This window comes from Sphaeramia orbicularis, chromosome 7 (assembly GCF_902148855.1).
Source record: "Sphaeramia orbicularis chromosome 7, fSphaOr1.1, whole genome shotgun sequence".
In the NCBI taxonomy this organism is placed as follows: domain Eukaryota; kingdom Metazoa; phylum Chordata; class Actinopteri; order Kurtiformes; family Apogonidae; genus Sphaeramia; species Sphaeramia orbicularis.
The window spans coordinates 6,667,461-6,687,871 of record NC_043963.1 but is presented as its reverse complement, the minus strand read 5'-3'; the positions used below and the strand labels follow the sequence as shown (position 1 = coordinate 6,687,871).

The following is a 20,411-nucleotide window of genomic DNA, read 5'->3' as shown; positions in this document are numbered from 1 at the left end:
GGTGAAATAACATCAGGAAACAGGAGGAACATCTCACCATTCCTCCATCCTCTTCTGCAGCGCCGGCAGCAGAAACTGCTGATGGAAACAGTAGATGGAACAAATGTTGGAGAAGATTCCCTGGACCACGTCACAGGGGAAAGAGGAGCGAGAGCGGGCCTCCTCCAGGAGCCGGGCACAGAAGACCTGCAGGAGGAGGACGAGGGGGAGGGGGAGGGGGAGGAGGAGGAGGAGGATAAGGAGGTGGTGGATGAGAAGAAGAAGGAGGAAGAGGAGGAGGAGAAGAAGAAGAAGAAGAAGAGGAGGCAGAGGTGAGGAAGAGGAAGAGGAGGAGGAGAAATAGATGGATGAGGAGGAAGGAGGAAAAAGAAGAAGAAGAAGGAGGTTTAGGTGAAGAAGGAAGAAGAGGAGGAGGAGAAAGAAGAGAAGAGGAAGGAGAAAAGGAAGGAAAACAGGAGGAATAAGAAGAGAAGAGGAAGGAGAAGAGGAGAGGGAGGAGGAGGAATAAGAAGAAGAAGAAGAAGCAGGAGGGGGAGAAGGAGGAGGAAGAGAAGGAGAAGGAGAAGAGGAAGGGGAGGAGAGAGGAGGAGGTAGGGGTGAAGGAGAAAGAAGAGGAGAAGTGGAAGAAGAGGAGGAGAAATAGGTGGATGAGGAGGAAGGAGGAGAAAGAAGAAGAAGGAGGTGGAGGTGAAGGAGGAGGAGGTGGAGGAGGAGGAGGAGGAGGAGGAGAAGAAGAAGAAAAGAACAAGGAGAAGAGTTAATTTCAGACTAAATGAAAAACTGCCTGAATCCCATCGCACATAAATGTTCAGCTGTAAAGAACAAAATGTTATAATAAATAATCCAGAATATTAAAGTAAACAGTAAACACATTCCTCCTCAGTATTTTGACACTGATATTAATATTTTAACACTTTGGTTTTTCATCTGAGATGTGTTAATACTGTGAGGTTTCCATGGCAACAGCAGCACAAACACATCAAAGACAAAGAATCTGCACAGAAGAAGAAGAAGAAGAAGAAGAAGAAGAAGAAGAAGAAGAAGAAGAAGAAGAAGAAGAAGAAGAAGAAGAAGAAGAAGAAGAAGAAGAAGAAGAAGAAGAAGAAGAAGAAGAAGAAGAAGAAGAAGAAGAAGAAGAAGAAGACCAGTGTCCAGTGTGTCACCTGGTCCAGGAGGTGGAGCTTAGAGACGTAGGCGGTCTCTGTGTGCAGCAGCTCATTGGCGATGTTGAAAACCCTCTGTTGGACGGACAACTGCAAACACAGACAGACAGACAGACGGGTTACAGACCTGCAGCTGAGTTTACAGATTATAAACCTGTCTCCTTATCTTCAGCCTTTAACTTCCTCCCACTCCTTTTTGAATGTGTAAATGAAGTCATGTATATATGTATGTAGAGTTTTTTTTGTTTTTTTTTTCCATGACTTCTTACTACCTGTTTTATTTCTAAGGACTAAGTAAGATTACTTTGTCTCGTTGCATATTTGGGAAAAAAAAGAATCTGACTGAAGTCATTCTGACTACAAACAACAATTTACCAGGTAACAGGAAGTATAAGGGAAGGACTAAAAACTGACAGAATAATGATGGTTCTTTTTTATCTGTGGGTGCTTCTATGAAACTGGGTTCATTTTAGTATCTGGCACTTTTCCAGCTTTTTGTAGACCCAATAATAAAAGGTAAATGTAGACATATTTCCCCCCAGGATGGACCTAATAATGACCTCAGATAAATACAAAAAAAAAAACATACTCTTGCTCTGAGCCATCCCATAATTAATGAATTTTTTATCAAATACTGGGGCCAAAATATGGACATTAAAGCTCCCTAGGTGCATTTGATGTGAAAACGTGTGTAAATGCTCTTCTATAGGCTCTAAATAAAGAAACTGTTAAATGTGTGGATCCTAGTGGTTTTTCTAATCCACACATGTGGGTTTTTCATCAATCTCAGTCTCATTCCAGGTTTGGTGTGGAACTCATCGTGTCCACTGGTGTTACATGCAGACCCTGCCCAGTTAAGCACATATAAATCACAAAGGATTTTGCAACAGCGGTCATTTTTGTGAAACACTCGGCCTTGTATAATTAGTTCAATTCCTAAACTGTACCTGTAAGAGAATGAAGAGATAGTCAAAAAAATGGTAGTGCGTAATTTTGTTGTTTTTTTGACCGTGTTACACACAGATTTTTGTATTAAAAATAATACGAAAATAATATAAAAATGCATTTTATCTGAAAAACAGTTTCTCTTTTATCTCAGTAAGTATTTATTTTTAAAATAGACCCAAAGTGCTTCCAAACTTGCTTCATAACATTCGTCTACATCTGGTTTGAAGTTTTAGCCCTTCTGTTCTGTTTTTAGGACCAGTTTCATAGAAGCTCCCCTGTATCAAAATCCATGGACGTTGCAGTCAGTGTCTGTTAAACAGGTACTAAGTTAAGACTTGATGTGTTTTTTTGTTCATTGTTTCATTTCAGCTGTTATATTTGACCAAACTCACACATTATGCAGTGAATAATAATAATAATTTCTGAATATTACAACTTGTTTTGCATCTTACAGTTTTATTTTGGCCCTTTCCAGTTATTATCCAGGTTCTTTACCCAGACCTTTTTGGAACCTCTAATCTATTATGTATCGTGTAAAGGGTTTGCTCTTGTATTCTATTTTTATTGTGTGTCATGCTGCTGTTACACTGGAATTTCCCAGTCTGGGATAAATAAAGTACATCTATCTATCTACAAATATAGAATTACATAACTGTTTGTTTTGGTCTTTTTGGGAGTATTCAGTCTTCTTCAGTTTCAGACACCAGGCTGCATTGTTGATGTTTTTCAATCATTATCATGGTATGAAGGGGACAGTATGTTTTGTCTGATTTCTGCTCCTAATGGAAGTTAAATAAAGTGATGAGTGAAGATGTGTTTACATGACCTGAAGCATTCAATCAGAATATTCAACTGCAGACATTACATTTGTGTTGGAGTTGATTAGTGCTGATCCACTAATCCTATCAATACATGAAAATAATTGGTGTATCTTATCTTATCTTATCTTATCTTATCTTATCTTATCTTATCTTATCTTATCTTATCGTATCTTATCTTATCTTATCTTATCGTATCTTATCTTAGCTTAGTTTAACCCAGAAAGACCCAAACAACCACTGTTGACCAAAATCATCTACCTACTAAAATGTTTAATAACTTCTGATCCACAAATCTTATCAGTACATGTAAATAATTGGTGTAAAATACAGTTCTTCATCTTTTCATGGTCATCAGATATGACCCATTTGGATGTTCAAAGGCTCTGTAGTTACCGTGGAAACACCATCATCTTCTACAACATTGATTCACCAGTAAAACCCATGGAGTTGGATCAATGACAGTGGATGGAGATACTTGTTTTTATGTTTAGTTAATGATATCTTTGCTGAAAAAGTCACTTTTTCTTCAGATTTGTTTGTTTCTGATATAATAACCCTCAACTTTACTTTGAGCTTTTATCAAAATCTACATGATCAGTGAATTTAATATAGGAAAATACTAAATTTTTACTGAAAAAACAAAAAAATACAGAAGATAATATGATAATAATTGGTAATAAATCACTTAACCCTCCGGTACCCAGGTGTGCCTTTTAGGCACACTTTGCACTTTGTTTTAAAAAACTTCATAACATTTTTCACAATTCAAATAAGGTTAGAATTCAAAAGCTGTTCATTTTTGCATGATCTTTAAAATTCTGGCCACCAACTAAAATGTGCACATTATAAACAAAAGAAAATTACCAGACTAGCGTCTGTCTGCCAAGTGTGCCTAAAACGCACTGTTTCTTCCATTTGATCTGTATGATTAAGGCTGACCTGGATTTACAAAAATAAAGTCAAATTAGAGCAGAAAAATAAATCAATATATAATATTTAATAGTTTGATTTATAAGTGTGCATTTTATGCACACTTGGTGACAGATGTTAGTATTTTTGAACATTTGACCTAGCACCAAAAACAATAATGCAAATTAACCAGTGTTGGAATTATTCATTGACATATGCCAAGCTGAAAAAATCAAATAATATGTGATCCACTTTTTCTGTAGTATATTGAAAAAATTTTTTTTGTGTTTTTTGCATCTAAAAAATGGTTTGTTTACATTACAAACACGGCATTTAAAGGGTTAAAAAATATGACAATTATTGAGTATTTGGTGTTTTTATTTATGGCTCAAGTTGATGAACTAGAAAAAAAGTGTAAATGAATTAAAAACAAACTATGAAATTTTTTTGGACATTATTCCACAAGTGTGCCAAAAAGGCACACTTGGTGCTTAGTAAGGGCCTTGCTGGACGGGATACCGGAGGGTTAAGAAAAGGTTAAATCTAGAGAAAAGTTAATTTGGCAACTTCCACAAAAGTAGCCCTGCAACTAGGAGCAGTGGCAGTTAAGTGCCTTGCTCAAGGGCACATCTGCCAATAAGTTTTCTGCTGGTGCAGGGAATCAAACCGGTAACCCTTTGGTCATAAGCCAACTCTCCAACCCTCTAGGCCCCGTTGAAGATGTGTTTATGAACCAAAGTTAAACTGATCGTTAATATCTGATCGGTTTCATCGTCTCACCTCAGTCGAGTCCTGTCTGTCCGTCTTCGCTGGCGGCAGCACCAGCGTTAGCTCCGCCTCCTCCTCCAGGTCGCTATCTCCCTCCTCAGAGAACTCCCTCCTCCTCCTCGCTCCCCCCTGTGCCTCCCCCTCCCCTTCCTCTCCTCCATCACCAGCATATGAGGATGAGCTAGAGAGGCGGGGCAGGAGGGCGGGGCTGCACGGGTAAGCCACACCCCCATCGTCTACGCCGGCGAAGCAGAGCTCCTCACTGTGCGACGGCGAGCTGATACTGTCGATGCCACTGTCTCGATTGGCCAGCTTTCCATCTGTCTGTGACGAGGGGAGGGACAGACGCTCCGAGGGGATTTCTGATTGGCTGTCGAGCAGTGGCGGTTGCGGCTGCTGCTCTCTCATCTCCACGGCAACCGCATCATCCTCCAGGTGTTTCTCTGAGGCGCTGTAGCCTGATTCCATGGACAGACGCTTCTGATGGACGTCGTCCCGACACGCTGCTGCCACCTCTTCATCATCATCGTCATCATCATCATCGTCGTCGTCATCGTCATCATCTTCATCTTCATCATGGAGGATCTCCTCCTGTCCTTCACCCTCCGCCTCCACAGTGACTTCAGCAGGGTCGTGACCTTTGAGCTCAGGGGGCGGCTCCTCCTCAGTGAGGGGAGGGGCAGGCGATGATGATGACGGAGGTGATGAAGGCTGGGAGGAGGTGAGGGAGGGGTCAGGGAGGCGGGGACACAGAGCGCCGCCGGTGATGTCAGGAACCATGATGATCTGCTCCCTGAACACAGACACATATGGTACAGTGTCAGTGTAATCAGATTACTCCATAAGGGCAACACAGGGCAGTATTTTATTTACTTACTTTATTAACATTTATTTAACTAGGAAAAAACTCGTTGAGATTAAAAACCTCTTTTACATGAGTGTCCTGAGTGTGGATGCCGAGGAATAAATAACTGTGTCATCTGCATAAAAATGAAAATTAACATTGGAAACATTTTGAGTGATATTGTTAATATACAAAATAAAAAGGAGAGGTCCAAGGACTGAGCCCTGTGGTACACCCTTTGTAACTGTAAATCACAGGTCTGTCCCTTAACTTGTCCACAATATAGGACCAGAAGTACACAACTAAACAAAACTGAAAATGAACATGCTTTGAACGTCCAATTCCTGCCTTCTAGGTCTCTCTTATACAGTGGATCTTACAGAACATTTTCACAACTTCAAACCTGTATCCACTGGACCCCCTCCTCTGCTCTATGGGGCCCCATGAATTTGTCATGCCCTCCCCCCTTATTGGCACCCCAGATTATTTCCAATCACTTAAGAAATGGTAAATATATAGAGAAAAATAATTTGGGAATTACCACAAAAGTACCGCTGGGTCTTTGTGGATTAAATATGATTTTTGGTCACACTATTTGTCATTTCCTGATTAAAAAGCTACAGACACTGATCATCAGCCTTCAGCTCTGGAACTCCCTCCCACCATCCAACCACATTCAAATCCAGACTCAAAACTCACCTCTTCAGAGCAGAAGTTTTACTCTCCATTTTACAACTTCATTACCTCCACCAGGAGGTATTGTGATCACTTCGCTTTGTGTGTTTGTTTGTTTGCGTGTTTGTTTGTTTGTTTGTTAGCAACTTTACGGGAAAACTATTCCAACCATCTTTACCAAATTGTACCCACAGATAGGCCTAGGCCAGCACATTCCCAGCCTTTATTGGCTCGTGACCCCATTTTAACATCACAAATTTCTGCCAACCCCAACTTTTTTTTTTTTTTTTGCTAAAACTAAAATAGTTTGCTATACTATGTCACAAAAAGATGTTAATTTTAGATGACATTTAGGCTACATAATGCATATTATTATGGACAAAGGCAGAAAAGTGAGAATTTTATTTTCCTTGGTCAGGATATGTACAGTCAGTCCAGCTTGGATTGACAAGGCTGCAAATTAACACTGTAAAAACAATAACCCAAACTATGAATTATGAAAGAGCTGCAGCATCTGAAACTGACCACAATGAACATTTGACAGATAAACAGAACCACAGGGTTTCAGTTTCAGCTTCAGTGTTTGTCATGCCTGTTATGTATTGTGATTGTTTCTCTCAACCCACCATCTATTTTTTATTAGTAAGTTTTTATTTTTATCAATTACCAGAAATTTCAGGCGACCCCATTTGAATTCCAGGCACATGGGGTCATGGGGTCCCAACCCCAAGGTTGAAAAACACTGGCCTAGGCCCTGGCACGAACCCATTAAATTTTGGGCCTAGTAGGCCAAAGTTCAAGGTCACAGCAAGGTCACAAAATCTACAATTTTCCTATCTCTCATCAAGTAATTTTCGAAAATTCATTAAAAAATTTTCAAAACGACTCCGATTAGCCTCCAATTTGATCCACCCATAGCTTAGAACAATATCTTGTATCTGGCACAAAATTGTCCACATCCACTGTGGAATGTGGACTCTGTGGACATTTACATTTAACACTGAAAATCCCATTTATGACACATTTTTCATTAGAACTCAACAAATATTGATTGGAATTGAATATAATTTGACAAACACATGACTGGTACCAAGCTTCATCTGTTTCTGCTGTATGGAACAACCTGGAAACTGTTGAATTTAAACAGAAACAGTCGATCCACACATGCGCACCGTTCGGGGCGCTTGGCGGAGGTTTGCGTTCTCTGAACACTTGTTTCTAAATGTCGTAATTATTCTTTTATCTATTTGTTTACTTCTTTGTATTTTATGCATTGTCTGTTTTATCTTGTCGTACAGTGTCCCTGGGTGTTTTGAAAGGCACTTAGAAATAAAATGTATTATTGTAATTATCATGCAGAAGACGGCCGTTCAACCGGAGCCTTCCTCCTTTATCAGCCGCTCAGACCTGATTCCCTTCAACCTGCCGAGCACATTCTGCCTGATGGCTCCACTTCAAAGGCCTGTTCACCAGAGCCTGGTGGACTCCTCCTGCACCGGTTCAGCCAAACCTCAGCTGAACAGCGCCTCTGTCAGCTGAACTCACACATGGATCAGTTTAAGTCCAGCTGACGTTCCAGCTGAATGAGTGTCTGCTGGGGTTTTTGTTAAATACTACGTGTTTCCCTTCATTAGGGTTTGACGACAGTAAAATAAAAGTCAATGGAGCTACTTGTGCAGTTACAAAAGGAATGGGATTACATTTTATCCCATTCCACTGAACGGATCTGAATTTCCAGGAGACAGTTCATGGATGCTTCGTAAAAATGAAAGTCCGATCCAAATCTGGGAACTTTGAACTCACCTCTCAAACTTCTCAATGAGTGACAGGACACAGGTGGGGGAGGCGGTCCCATCTCCACGGGTGGGCGGAGTCCGAACGCCCCGCGGGTCGGCCGGGAGGGGTCTGCACGGCGGAGGAGGGGGGAGGGGCTTGTCTGGAGCTCGGGGGCGTGGCCTGGACGCTCCCGCCTGCTGCTGGAGGTGCGGAGGCTTCGGTGGGACTGCAGTGGGCGGAGTCAGATGATGGTTATTACATGACTGTGCATAAACTGTGCATCACTTTAAGTATAGTGTGGAATTTTGTAGATATTAAGAAGTAATTTTATTCTTTGTTTATCTTTTGTATATTTTATGGTAGTCTTTATTCTACCCTATTGACCTTATATATATTTTATTTTATATTTTATCCGTTATCTTTCTCATGCTACAAAAACAGAGACCTGGGTAAGTATATTTCGCTTTATCATGTACCAATGACACTAAAGCTGCACTGTAAAAAAAAAAAAAAAAGAAAAAACTGTAAAAAAACGGTAATATTCCGGCAGCAGGGGTGCCAAAAAAATACTGTTAAATAATGGAAAATAACACTGCCATAAAAATACGGTAATTTTCCATAATTAAAATACAGTTTTTTGCCCTAACTTTACACAAGATTTTGCATATTTTTTTGACTTTTTAATGTTTAATAAAGAATATTTACATGTATTAAAACAATCAAATCACCTATAAATATATATATATATATATATATAAATAATTTTCAATGAGACTCAGTTGTACAATCCACTGATAAAAACTGTATTTGGACAGTTTATCAGTGCTTATACATGTTATACATTCACAAAAATACATTTATTCAACATTTTTGTTGTGAAACCTCCTGTAATTACACAAGATATTTGTCAATTAACAAATAAGTCTTGCTAAACTTAGAGAACAAATACTTCTTTAACGGTTAATTGTCAGTAATTTTATCTTGTTTAATTTAATTTAATTTTTTTTTACTTTTAAATGAACAGTTTAATCTCATAAATAGAAAAGAAATATTTGTGAAATTACGATACATTTGCAAATGTATTTTAACTGTATTTTTCTGTGAAAAAAGAAAAAATTTCTTTTAAAAAAATGGAAATTTTATGGTTATTCACAGTTACAGTTTTTTCATGTTATTTTACATTTGTCTATTTTTGTCATTTCATTGATATTTTCCTGTATCTTAAAAATAAAGGAAAAATCTGTAAAATAAACAGTGATAATTCTGTTAAATTACAGATTTTTTTTACAGTGTGAGTCTGATAAACATGTTTGTTGGTTTTACCCTGCGGTTTGGGTCCGGGCAGCGGCGGTCGGCTCTTGCTCGGTGGTGTTACCGTGGTCACCGGCAGCTCCGGCGGGCCTGTGTCGTTGACCTGCAGCACTCCTTCAGTTGGGCTGCGGTTCTCTGTTAGCTCCGCCCCTCCTTCTAGAGAGGCGGGGCCTGAGCAGGAGGAGCTGGGCCCGGGGTCAGAGGTCGACTGCAGGGCGGCGTCGCCTTCCAGCGCCCCCTGGTGGCCACAGGGGGAGCACGGCGGCTCCAGGGAAAGGCTCTTCGTCAGCAAGCTGGGACTGGAGGAGGAGGAGGGACCTGAGGAAGGAAGGAGGGAAGCGTAAACGACAGAAGTGTACTGTTTGGAAAAATACAGGAATTTAACTTTAACCTCTGTGACAAACAACCCTGAGTGGACTGTGTTCTATCTATCTATCTATCTATCTATCTATCTATCTATCTATCTATCTATCTATCTATCTATCTATCTATCTATCTATCTATCTATCTATCTATCTATCTATCTATCTATCTATCTATCTATCTATCCCCTCTTTTTCTCTCTCTCTCATTCCTCCCTCTATCCATCCATCCATCCATCCATCCATCCATCCATCCATCATCCCTCTCTCTCTCTCTATCCCTCCATCCGCCCCCTCTTTCTCTCTCTCTCATCCCTCCCTCCCTCCATCATCCATCCCTCTCTCTCTCCATCCATCCATCCCTCTCGCTTTCTCTCTCTCATCAATCCATCCATCCATCATCCTTCTCTCTTTCTCTCTCTCTCTCCATCTATCCATCCACCCACCCCCCTCTCTCTCCATCCATCCCTCCCTCTCTTTCTCTCTCCATCCATCCATCCATCCATCCACCCCGTCTTTCTCTTTCTCTCTCTCATCCCTCCCTCCCTCTTATTCTATCTCTCTCTCTCTCTATCCATTCATCCCTCTCTCTTTCTCTATCTATCCATCATCCCCCCTTCCTCCTCCTCTCTCTCTCTCTCTATCCATCCATCCACCCCGTCTTTCTCTTTCTCTCTCTCATCCCTCCCTCCCTCCCTCCCTCTTATTCCATCTCTCTCTCTCTCTATCCATTCATCCCTCTCTCTTTCTCTATCTATCCATCATCCCCCCTTCCTCCTCCTCCTCTCTCTCTCTCTATCTATCCATCCATCCATCCATCCATCCATCCACCCCGTCTTTCTCTTTCTCTCTCTCATCCCTCCCTCCCTCTTATTCCATCTCTCTCTCTCTCTATCCATTCATCCCTCTCTCTTTCTCTATCTATCCATCATCCCCCCTTCCTCCTCCTCTCTCTCTCTCTCTATCTATCCATCCATCCATCCATCCATCCCTCACACCTCCACAGATCATATACAGCAGCAGACAGATTCTTTCACACCCTGTAAAACACCTTTAACTGTATTTAAAGGAGGACGTGTTGGAAATGGGAGGATGTTTTGTAACTCATTCCATGCAGATGGTGCATGAAAAGAAAATGTTCACTGTGGGAACATCAAATATAATTCAGGCAGCCAATCCAGCGCTGTAGTTACTAGTATGATAAGATAAGAGGCTGGAGATGTAAGAGGGTAGTTTACCTAAGAGTGCTCATCTGATTTAGAGAGGACCGTCCTCCACATTCACATAAATACACAGGTGAATACTGAATGGAGGCTCTATGCCACATGTGTCTCAGTCTACTCTGTGCATCTTGACCTGGTTTCCTAAAAAAAAAAACATCTACAGCATATTTTTAGAAAATCACTTGAAGGTAAGAGAGTGTCATCCCTTTAAAGCTGCACTGCATGGTGTTTTTAAGGCGCCACTGAGTCCAAATTACATAATTACCTTCAACACATTATAATTCAAGTGGACTGACAGGAATAACGACTTTTACACTGTTTTCTAGACTATTTTCAGGTTGTAGAAAGAAAATCCTACAAGAGGTTTTCAGGGATGTGACTGACAGCTGTAACAACCAATCACTGACCAGATTCAGTCAGATGTGACTCTACTGCTCTGATCTACGGCTTCACATAGAAGATTAGTGACGGTGGAAAACAGTGTTAGGTTCAGCTAAGATTTCTTTTTAGTGTTTAGATTTAGAGGAACTGCAGACGGAAGGTGTGTATTTCCACATTCTGGGGTTTTTCCCTCTGATTTCAACTCCTGTGGCTTTAAGAAGTTACTCCAAAATTTTATATCTTTAACCTTTTCATGCATACTGGTCACTCCAGTGGACAGTCATTCTACAGCTGTTCTCTTGTATGTTCATGGGCTACGTTGTATTAGTTCCATATCAGCCAACAATGTGGATGTTTATGCACCATCCCATACACTACAATTAACGCAATTACTATAACTTTGCTGTTCTTGATAAACCTGCTCTGCAGTAACATGTTTGAGAGTAAATCAATTGCTATTTATTACAATGTAATTAACAATTTTCTTACACAAAAAGGGTTTTTTTTAATATTATTTCCATGAAGTGAGTAATAACTAGTATTAGAGTATGCTAAAATGTGAGAAAACATCAGATTAGCAGCATTAAAAAATATTTTATTTCATAGTTTTCACACAGTATATCACTTTTTGATTTTGTGTTTTAAATATATGTTTCTTTTCTTCAAAAATTAAACGTGTGATGTCCAGCTGAATGGATATTTTCATAACTCCATAAAAATCACATTGCTTTTTCATGCCTAAAGAGGAATACAAATCTTGACTAAGTTCCTCATAATTCATGAATTAAAGGGTTAAAAAATACACATATCACAGTCTAACCCTTTCATGCATGAATGAGAACCTTAATCAAGATTTTTTTTCCCTGAGTGATTTTCATTCCTCTTAGGGCATGACCCCCCTCCCCCCCCAAAAAAAAAAACCAAACAAACAACAAACAAACAAAAAAAAAAACAAAAAAACAATGTGATTGAATTTTTTCTTATGAACCTATTTTTCATGGAGTTACAAAAATGTCCACTCACCTGGACACTATGTGTTTAATTTTAGAAACAAAAAAACATGTATTTACTGATATACTGTGTGAAAACTATGAAATAAAAACATGTTCAATGCTGCTAATCTGATGTTTTCTCACATTTTAACATAATCTAATACCAGTTATTACTCACTTCTTAGAGATAATATGCAAAAAAAAACAAACAACTTTTTGTTTAAAAAAGCAACAAACCCCCCCCCCCAAAAAACTGTTAATTACAGTCTAATAACAATTAGCAGGTTTTTTTTTTTTTTTTACACTCAAACTAGTACAGATCAGGTTTATCTAGAACAGCAAAGTCACAGTAATTGTATGAATTGCAGTGTATGGGATGATGGATAAGTGTCCACTGTGTTGGCTGATATGGAACTAAAACAACAAAATCCATGAATATACAAGAGAACACCTTTGAACAGCTGTCCACTGTAGTGACCACTATGCATGAAAGGGTTAATAAGCCTCTAAACCCATACATCTCCACTCAGGTGAAGTCTTTACATGACAAAATAAAAATTTACGTTCCAGTCTGGTATGATTATCAACATGTCTATAACTGTGGCAGATACATAAATGAACCTTAGGATGTGATAGTTTTTCATAAACACAAAATGTCTCAACACACCACTATAAACTAAACACTGACTACATTTACAGGCACATTATTTGACTATAATTCCATATTTGACAGATGTAATGTAATCAGAGTCTGTGTGGAGCATTTCCCAATCTAGACATATGAAACATGTCCATATTATTTGAGTTTTATAAGGGTTGTTTAGATGCACATACAGCACAATCAGAAAAATTAATTTACACATTCCTGCAGGTTTACGATCAGCTGGAATACGGACGAAGACCCTCCACAGTAGAAATACATGAATGAATAATGAATGAATATTAGTATGATATGAATATGCTAATGCTAATGTGAAATGCTGCTGCAAAATGCACATTCTATACTTGATATGTACAGCAATTTTGTGTTTTCTGTAGGAATTTAGGGTAGGGGTTTTTTGCGATCAAATTTTTATTTTCATTTTCATATCATTTAACAAATAACATCCAACAGAGGTATTCCAGGGGATACAATATTACTGGAATGGAGTCTCAGAACAAGAATACCAACAGTGGGCACAAGACATAAGAACGTGTCATTGGATACCACAGAACACAGTGATAGGTACGATGATAACAAAAAAAAAAAAAAAAAAGTAAGGTTAATTACACACTAAAAATAAATAAATAAATACAGGAATTTAGGGTAGGTTGAAGGATGGGGTAAGGGGGTGGAACATTGTAATTTAAACTTCATACTGCTCTTTTTTGAATGTTGGACTTTCTTTTATATAACCCTTTTGTTGTTTGGTTTTAAAGCAAATTCGAAATAAATAAACAAACAAACAGATATCATGAACAGCTTATTTGGAATACTGTCTGTCTATGAAAAACCTGGCATATTACTGTGCATGTAAACATAGTCACTGAGTTGTAAAAGAGACACCAGACTACAAACCATATTCTCCAGAAGTAAAAGGACATGTGCGTTTGCTGCAGGACAAATCCTTTTAACCTTATTTTCCTCACAATTATCTCTGTAATTAAATGATGGGACGATTTAGCTCAAGTGTGAAACAGCTCATGTACCAGACACAAATGTCAGAATAAAATTACAAGAAACAAGAATTTCTTCTTCCGTCCTTGTTTATAAACATTTTATGGCTAAAATGAAAGGCAAAAATTATTGTTTTCTGTAAACCTGTGACTCACTGCAATGTCTGTCAAAATAATTGCAATAATTAGAGCAGCACAGTGGAACGAATCACTCTCACAATGTCAGCTCGCACAATTTTATTATTGCAAAAAGGATGCAATTTAACCCTTTCATGCATAGTGGTCACTACAGTAGACAGCTATTTAAAGGTGTTCTCTCATATACTCATGTATTTTGTTATTTTAGTTCCATATCAGCCGACACAGTGGACGTTTATGCATCGTCCCATACACTGTCATTCATACCATTACTGTGATTTTGCTGTTCTAGATAAACCTGATCTGCACTAACATGTTTGAGTGTAAATCAACTGCTTGTTATTGTTATTACACTGTAATTAACATTTTTTTTAAACAAAACTTTTTTTTTTTTGCATATTATCTCCATGAAGTGAGTAATAAATAGTATTAGAGTATGTTAAAATATAAGAAAACATCAGATTAGCAGCATTGAAAAATGTTTTTATTTCATAGTTTTCACACAGTTTATCAGTAACTACATGTTTCTTTGCTTCAAAAATTAAACTCATGGTGTCCGGCTGAGTGGACATTTTTGTAACTCCATAAAAAATAGGTTCATAAGAAAATTGTCAATGGCATTGTTTTATTCATGCTTAAAGAGGAATAAAAAAAAAAATCTTGATTATGGTTCTCATAATTCATGCATGAAAAGGTCAATAGTCCAGTGATTTTTGTGGTGATATTTGATCATTTGTGCATCATTTCTGTCTTGTTTGAAGTATTTGTATATGGCAAAGTAAATATAATTTAAGGGGAACTGAAATCTACAAGAAAATTAAGTGTAGAACAAACATAAAAAGCCAGTGTATCTCTGTTAGAGGGGTACATCTGTGGAATAATCTGGAGCAAAACTTAAAAATGTCTTCTTCAATCTGTGCATTTAAAAGGATGTATAAATCCACTGTAATAACAAAATATAAACCATCAGAAGTACGCATAAAATAAGATAGTATGGTTAATTGGTTATCATGATAGGAAGATACTATCATATTTATTGATCATTGTATTTGGAGTAAATATTCGAGGTGGATATATACATATATATATATATATATATTATAGTTTATATTGAAAACGGTGGATTATTGTAAATCTGATTGTATATGAGGTAACTAAAAAAAAGTGTATATGAATGGTTTTTATGGATGTTTTGTGTTATTGTAAAAAATATACAGAGGAAAATGTGTGTTAACAAAGCAAAGGAGGCGGATCTAGTTTGATTATTAGTTTGTAAAAAGGGGGTGGGAGTCAATAAGTTATACTTCTTCCCACTCCTTTTCGAGCGCAAAAAAATTGTATTTATTTATTTGTTTTGACCACGTTGTATGATTCTTTGTTATTTGATGATTCTATGTGCTTGAAATAAACTACTACTACTACTACTACTACTTTAATTCTAGTTTGAGTGTGTATATTTGGGCTAAAAGTATGATCTGATGGATAAACTGTGGTTTATCTTTGACACTAACGCAGTGTTTTTAAACCTTGGGGTCGGGACCCCACGTAGGGTCCCCTGGAATTCAAATGGGGTTGCCTGAAATTTCTAGTAATTGATAAAAATTTTTAAAAATCTATACTGAGTTAACAGAGACAATCCCAATCCATAACAGACATGACAAACTGTGAGTGTGAAACTGCAGCACTGTGGTTCTGTTTATCTGTCAAATGTTCATTGTGGTCAGTTTCAGATGCTGCAGCTCTTTCATAATTCATAGTTTCAGTTCTTGTTTGTTCAGTATTAATTGTCAGCCTTGTAAATCCAAGCTGGACTGACTGTACATATCCTGACCAAGGAAAATCAAATTCTCCCTTTGTGCAGTAATCTACACCTGGAGTTACTGCCTCCGTCCAGAATAATATACATTATATAGACTACATGTCAGCTAAAATTAGTGCTTATGTGCAACATAGTCTAGCAAACTATTACATGATCAAAAACAAATTAATTTTAGCAAAATAACCAAAAAAGTCTCATGTTGAATGTCTGGGGTCGCCAGAAATTTGTGATTTTAAAATGAGGTCATGAGTGAAAACAGTTTAGAAACCACTGTTTTACACAGTTTCTGTGATGGAGCGAATCACATTCTACAAACTCCAAAATGATAGATTTGATAAAATATGGGAGAAATGGAGTACATATATCTTATTAAAATGACGGGATTTTGTGTAAATCTTTTTTAAAAAAAATGTATTTATATATTCTCTTTTCTTTAGGAAACTGTATTTCCCTGCATATTGCTACTGTCATCTATTTTATCAAGTACACCCCTCTTTAAATGTTCTTGTTATTTTACTTTTACTATTACATGATCAAAAACAAATTAATTTTAGCAACAAAAAAAAAAAAAAGTCTTGTTCTGAATGTGTGGGGTCACCAGAAATTTGCAAGGTTCTAATAGTTTTGGATTTTTCATTATAGTTTAGTTTTATTAGTCTGACTTTTTTTTTTCTCTAATTCATTTAGTTTTAATTATTTTTTAGAGCAGGTTTGCTAGTGTTTATTCGTTTTTGTTTTGGTCTAAATGCTTTGTTTAGTCTTAGTTTTTTTATGTCTTTATCTTTTTCGCCGTTACATTCAAATAAATCCCAGACAGGACTCTGCTGCTTTTTCCCAACTTTAGTCTGCATGTTTCCAGGTAGAGTGGGGACGAAAAGACGACTGGAAACAACAAGTAACAAGAAGTGACGGACTGTGAAGTGTCGTATGGTGCCAGCAGCTAAAATTGCTCGAAATAAATGGATTTCAAATCAATCCGACATTGACAAAGACGAAAACAAAGGGAATTTTATCCATAATTTTTATACGTTTTAGTTAGTTTTGTAAGCACACAATACAGTTTCAGTTAGTTCTCGTTTTTTCTTTTAATTATAGTTTTATTTATTTCAGTGAACGAAAATGTTTTTACAATTCTAGTTTTCGTCATTTTGTTGGTTTTCGTTAACGATAATAACCTTGGAAATCTGTGATGTTAAAATGAGGTCACGAGCCAAAAAAAGGTTGAAAACCACTGCGCTAAAGCATATACTGACATCTCTGTCCACAATAATCACATACTGAGGTTTTTTTTTGCATATTTTTTGTCCCAGTTAGATTCCTGCACAAAGTCATTCATCTGAACTGAGACAGATGGACGAGTGGGAACACGGAAAGGGACGGCAGAATGAAATCAGCTGATTGTAGAAACAGACACCGCGCTCTAATAGCTTCCATATGACGTCTCTGGCTCGTCCGAGTGACAGCTGGACTGAAACCTAATCCAAAGAACACCTACGGCTGCAGATGATTGGCTCAAATATGGAGCACACCTGTAGGTCAAAGGTTAAAGGGGACTTTGGAGTCGGATGGAAAATGGAAATTACACCCAAACAGACTCGGAAAAGTATCATGGGACTGGAGTGAACAGATACAAACCAAATGAATGTGGGTGAGGAGTATGTTTGTGTCGGACAGGTTGAATATTTATTTAATTTTAGGATGCATCAAAAAACATCTACATATTATAGGAGTTTTTTGGAGTGAAAAGCTGAGAAAATTTACAAGATTAGAGATTGAACTTCAGTTTTGTTCATTTTTTTTTTTTTAATTTATTGACGTGTAAGTCAGGATGAGCCCTAAATCAACAAAACTGAGAAAAATATAAACTAAGGGGTTTATATATAATATTTCTTCTTTCAAATGTTAAAAAAAAAAGACCTAAAAGTATCATCAGTGTTTAGAAAAAACAGCTGTGAAGTTCTGCCAAACATGATGATATATTGGATTATAGATACAGTTATGGAAAAAAATTAGTGTTGTTTTTGTTTGTTTGTTTGTTTGTTTTGGTGATGCCTGTCATCATTATGAGTATTTTTATTTATTTATTTATTTTATACTTTATTTTTAGCAGGTTTTACATTTTTTAACAAACAGATAATAAAACATAAAGTAAAGACATACAAAACAAGAGACGTCAACAAGCACAGACTGGGTAGTATCAAAAATTTAAGTACAACGATAAATATGCGGGTCAATGAGTCATAATGTTATCCCATCATAATAAGAAGGTTGAAATAGTTTGGGTATTGTCCTGTTTCAGTCCGAGTCAGATGATTCAGATGTATTCTCATATTGCATCCAATCATGTCACGTAAACCTGCTGACATAGTTACATGCATCATTTTTCATAAACATTTGGGTACATTTTCCTGAAACGCATATTTACTCATGTTGATAATAAAACACAGATGTTGGCATATATGTGTATTTCTCATGAGAAAAATAAGCTGCTGTCCTATTGGGGCGTCACATCTTCTGGGATAGATGTCCATTTTAGCCAATAATTAGTAAATTTGTCCAAATTGTGGTTCAAGGAGAAAGTTAGTTTTTCCACATTATATATTTCTTTAATAATTCCAATCCATTCCTTCTTTGTTGGGGTTTCTTCGCTCAGCCATTTTCTTGTTATGGCTTTTTTACAGGCTGCCAGCATTATATTAATCAGGTATTTATCTCTAGAATTGACTGTGATTTTTAAATTTTTTATTTATCCCCCTAAGACCCAGCTTTGGGTTTTCTGTCTACATTTGTGGACAAGAGTTTCACAACTTTATACAAAAAAAAAAAAGAAAGAAAGAAAAGAAAACTGTCCACCACAAAGGACAGTCCATAAAAATGTTAAAAACTGCATCTGAAAAAACTGTTGCATCATGATGTTTCCAGTATAGGCACTTATTTAATGAAAAACAAAAAAAGCTGGTACTTTGCTGACATTTCCTGGGTCTGAGGAGGATAAAACAAATGAGTGATGCATCAGTGTTGGCTGTTTTATGTCTTGTTCCTGTCACCTGTGTAGGGACTGCAGATGAAAAGGAGTTATTTTTGATAATTCTGGCATATTTACATGGGTGTATTTTTTATACAACAATGTTCATAAATGTGCATGCTCCCTATTAAATAAAACGGTAGATAAAAAAATAATGTAAACTATCAGCTAACGCAGCATGTCAAGATTATAAGTGTTACTTTGACGACTGTTAAAATAAGCGTCTATGAGTTTAGTTTGCAGGAGAAATCTTTTTTTTCTTTTTTTTTATTATTAGTGATAGTTAACAAGACAATGTGGACAGAAAAACAACAACAACACATAAACAAAGGGAAACTCAAACAAATAAACAAACAAACCAAAAACAACAACAATGAGAGTATTGACAAACAACAACAACAACAACAACAGCATCATATTACAAAGAAAAAGATCATAAATGTAAATAGCAACTAAACCATATAGCTTGGTTAGGGGTGATAGGTAAAAGGGGAAGAGGGGGGTGTGAATGAAAGTGAGAAAGAGAGAGGGGGGAGTGAGGGGGAAAGTAATAATTGTTGTAATAATAGAAAAATATTTAATAATACCAGTAGCCTAATTTGCTAGTATTATTGTGGCAGAGGTAGCGGCGGAGGCAGTCACAATACAACGAGTTAAATAATGTAATATTTGTAATAATGTATTTGTATCAGTTACTATCTGTTTTGAGTTTATATGAATCAGTTTAAATTCATATGACTATGGGGGGGGGGCAAGCATGCAGAGCCCGAAGAGGGGAGGACACCATTAACCCCCACACAAACCCCAGCAGGAGATTCTTAATTCCATAGTAAAGATGTGTGGAAACAATGACTTTATCCTTTACTCATTAAACCCCTAAACGACCTCAGGTTTTCGCTGAGTCACCGTTTTCTTCTTTGTCTTGATGGATTATTCATGGAAACAGGAATCTGTCAGATCGCCAACACCTCAACCACATCTGATGTTCAGACACTTATTGATTACTCTGTGAATGATTGAGCTCCTGGTTATTGATCCAGAAGGATGTCCGCAAGTAGAAGTACTCCATTACTTTACCTCACCTCAGTAGTATTTTCAGATACTTGAGTCTGCACTTTCTCTTCCTTATATTTTCAGGAATTAATGATGATTGGAAGTATCTATGATGTTTTACCATTATATCACCGATCAAAAACAGTTAAAAACAGCTCATTTGGTTTCCTCAGATCTGCTTCTTCATAGATCTACTTGGAAGTTTCTCATCCTGCAGCTGAAAATAAAAATAAAAAGCCATTTCACTTGGAATGTTGAATTTCGTTAGTTCATTTGACAACATAAAAATTAACCAAAAAAAAAAAAAAAATCAAAGAGAGGGAGGAAATGAATAAATGACATGAACAAAAATTAGAAAAAATATCAAAATTTTAGCAAAAGAACAAAATAAGTAGCATAATGAAGAAAAGTGAAAAAATAAGCAACATATAAGGAAAATGAATGAAATATCCAATGAAATTAATAAGCGTAAAAAATAAACATGGACAAAACTTGATATGGATAAGCAACAAAATTAATAAAATAAGCATTGAACTAAACAAATATG

The 20,411-nt window shown here is 37.1% G+C and overlaps 1 protein-coding gene across 1 annotated transcript in view; it reads right to left on the bottom strand.

The window, feature by feature from the left end:
* LOC115421944 (FYVE, RhoGEF and PH domain-containing protein 1-like) overlaps nucleotides 1-20,411 on the bottom strand; it is a 62,308-nt gene that overhangs the window by 27,265 nt on the left and 14,632 nt on the right. Inside the window, exons 2-6 of the mRNA XM_030137958.1 lie at nucleotides 9,228-9,533; nucleotides 7,932-8,130; nucleotides 4,622-5,402; nucleotides 1,164-1,253; nucleotides 38-186 (exon numbers count right to left, since the gene is read on the bottom strand). Of these exons, the coding sequence (XP_029993818.1) occupies nucleotides 38-186; nucleotides 1,164-1,253; nucleotides 4,622-5,402; nucleotides 7,932-8,130; nucleotides 9,228-9,533 (1,525 nt within the window). The remainder of the gene's footprint in view (nucleotides 1-37; nucleotides 187-1,163; nucleotides 1,254-4,621; nucleotides 5,403-7,931; nucleotides 8,131-9,227; nucleotides 9,534-20,411) is intronic.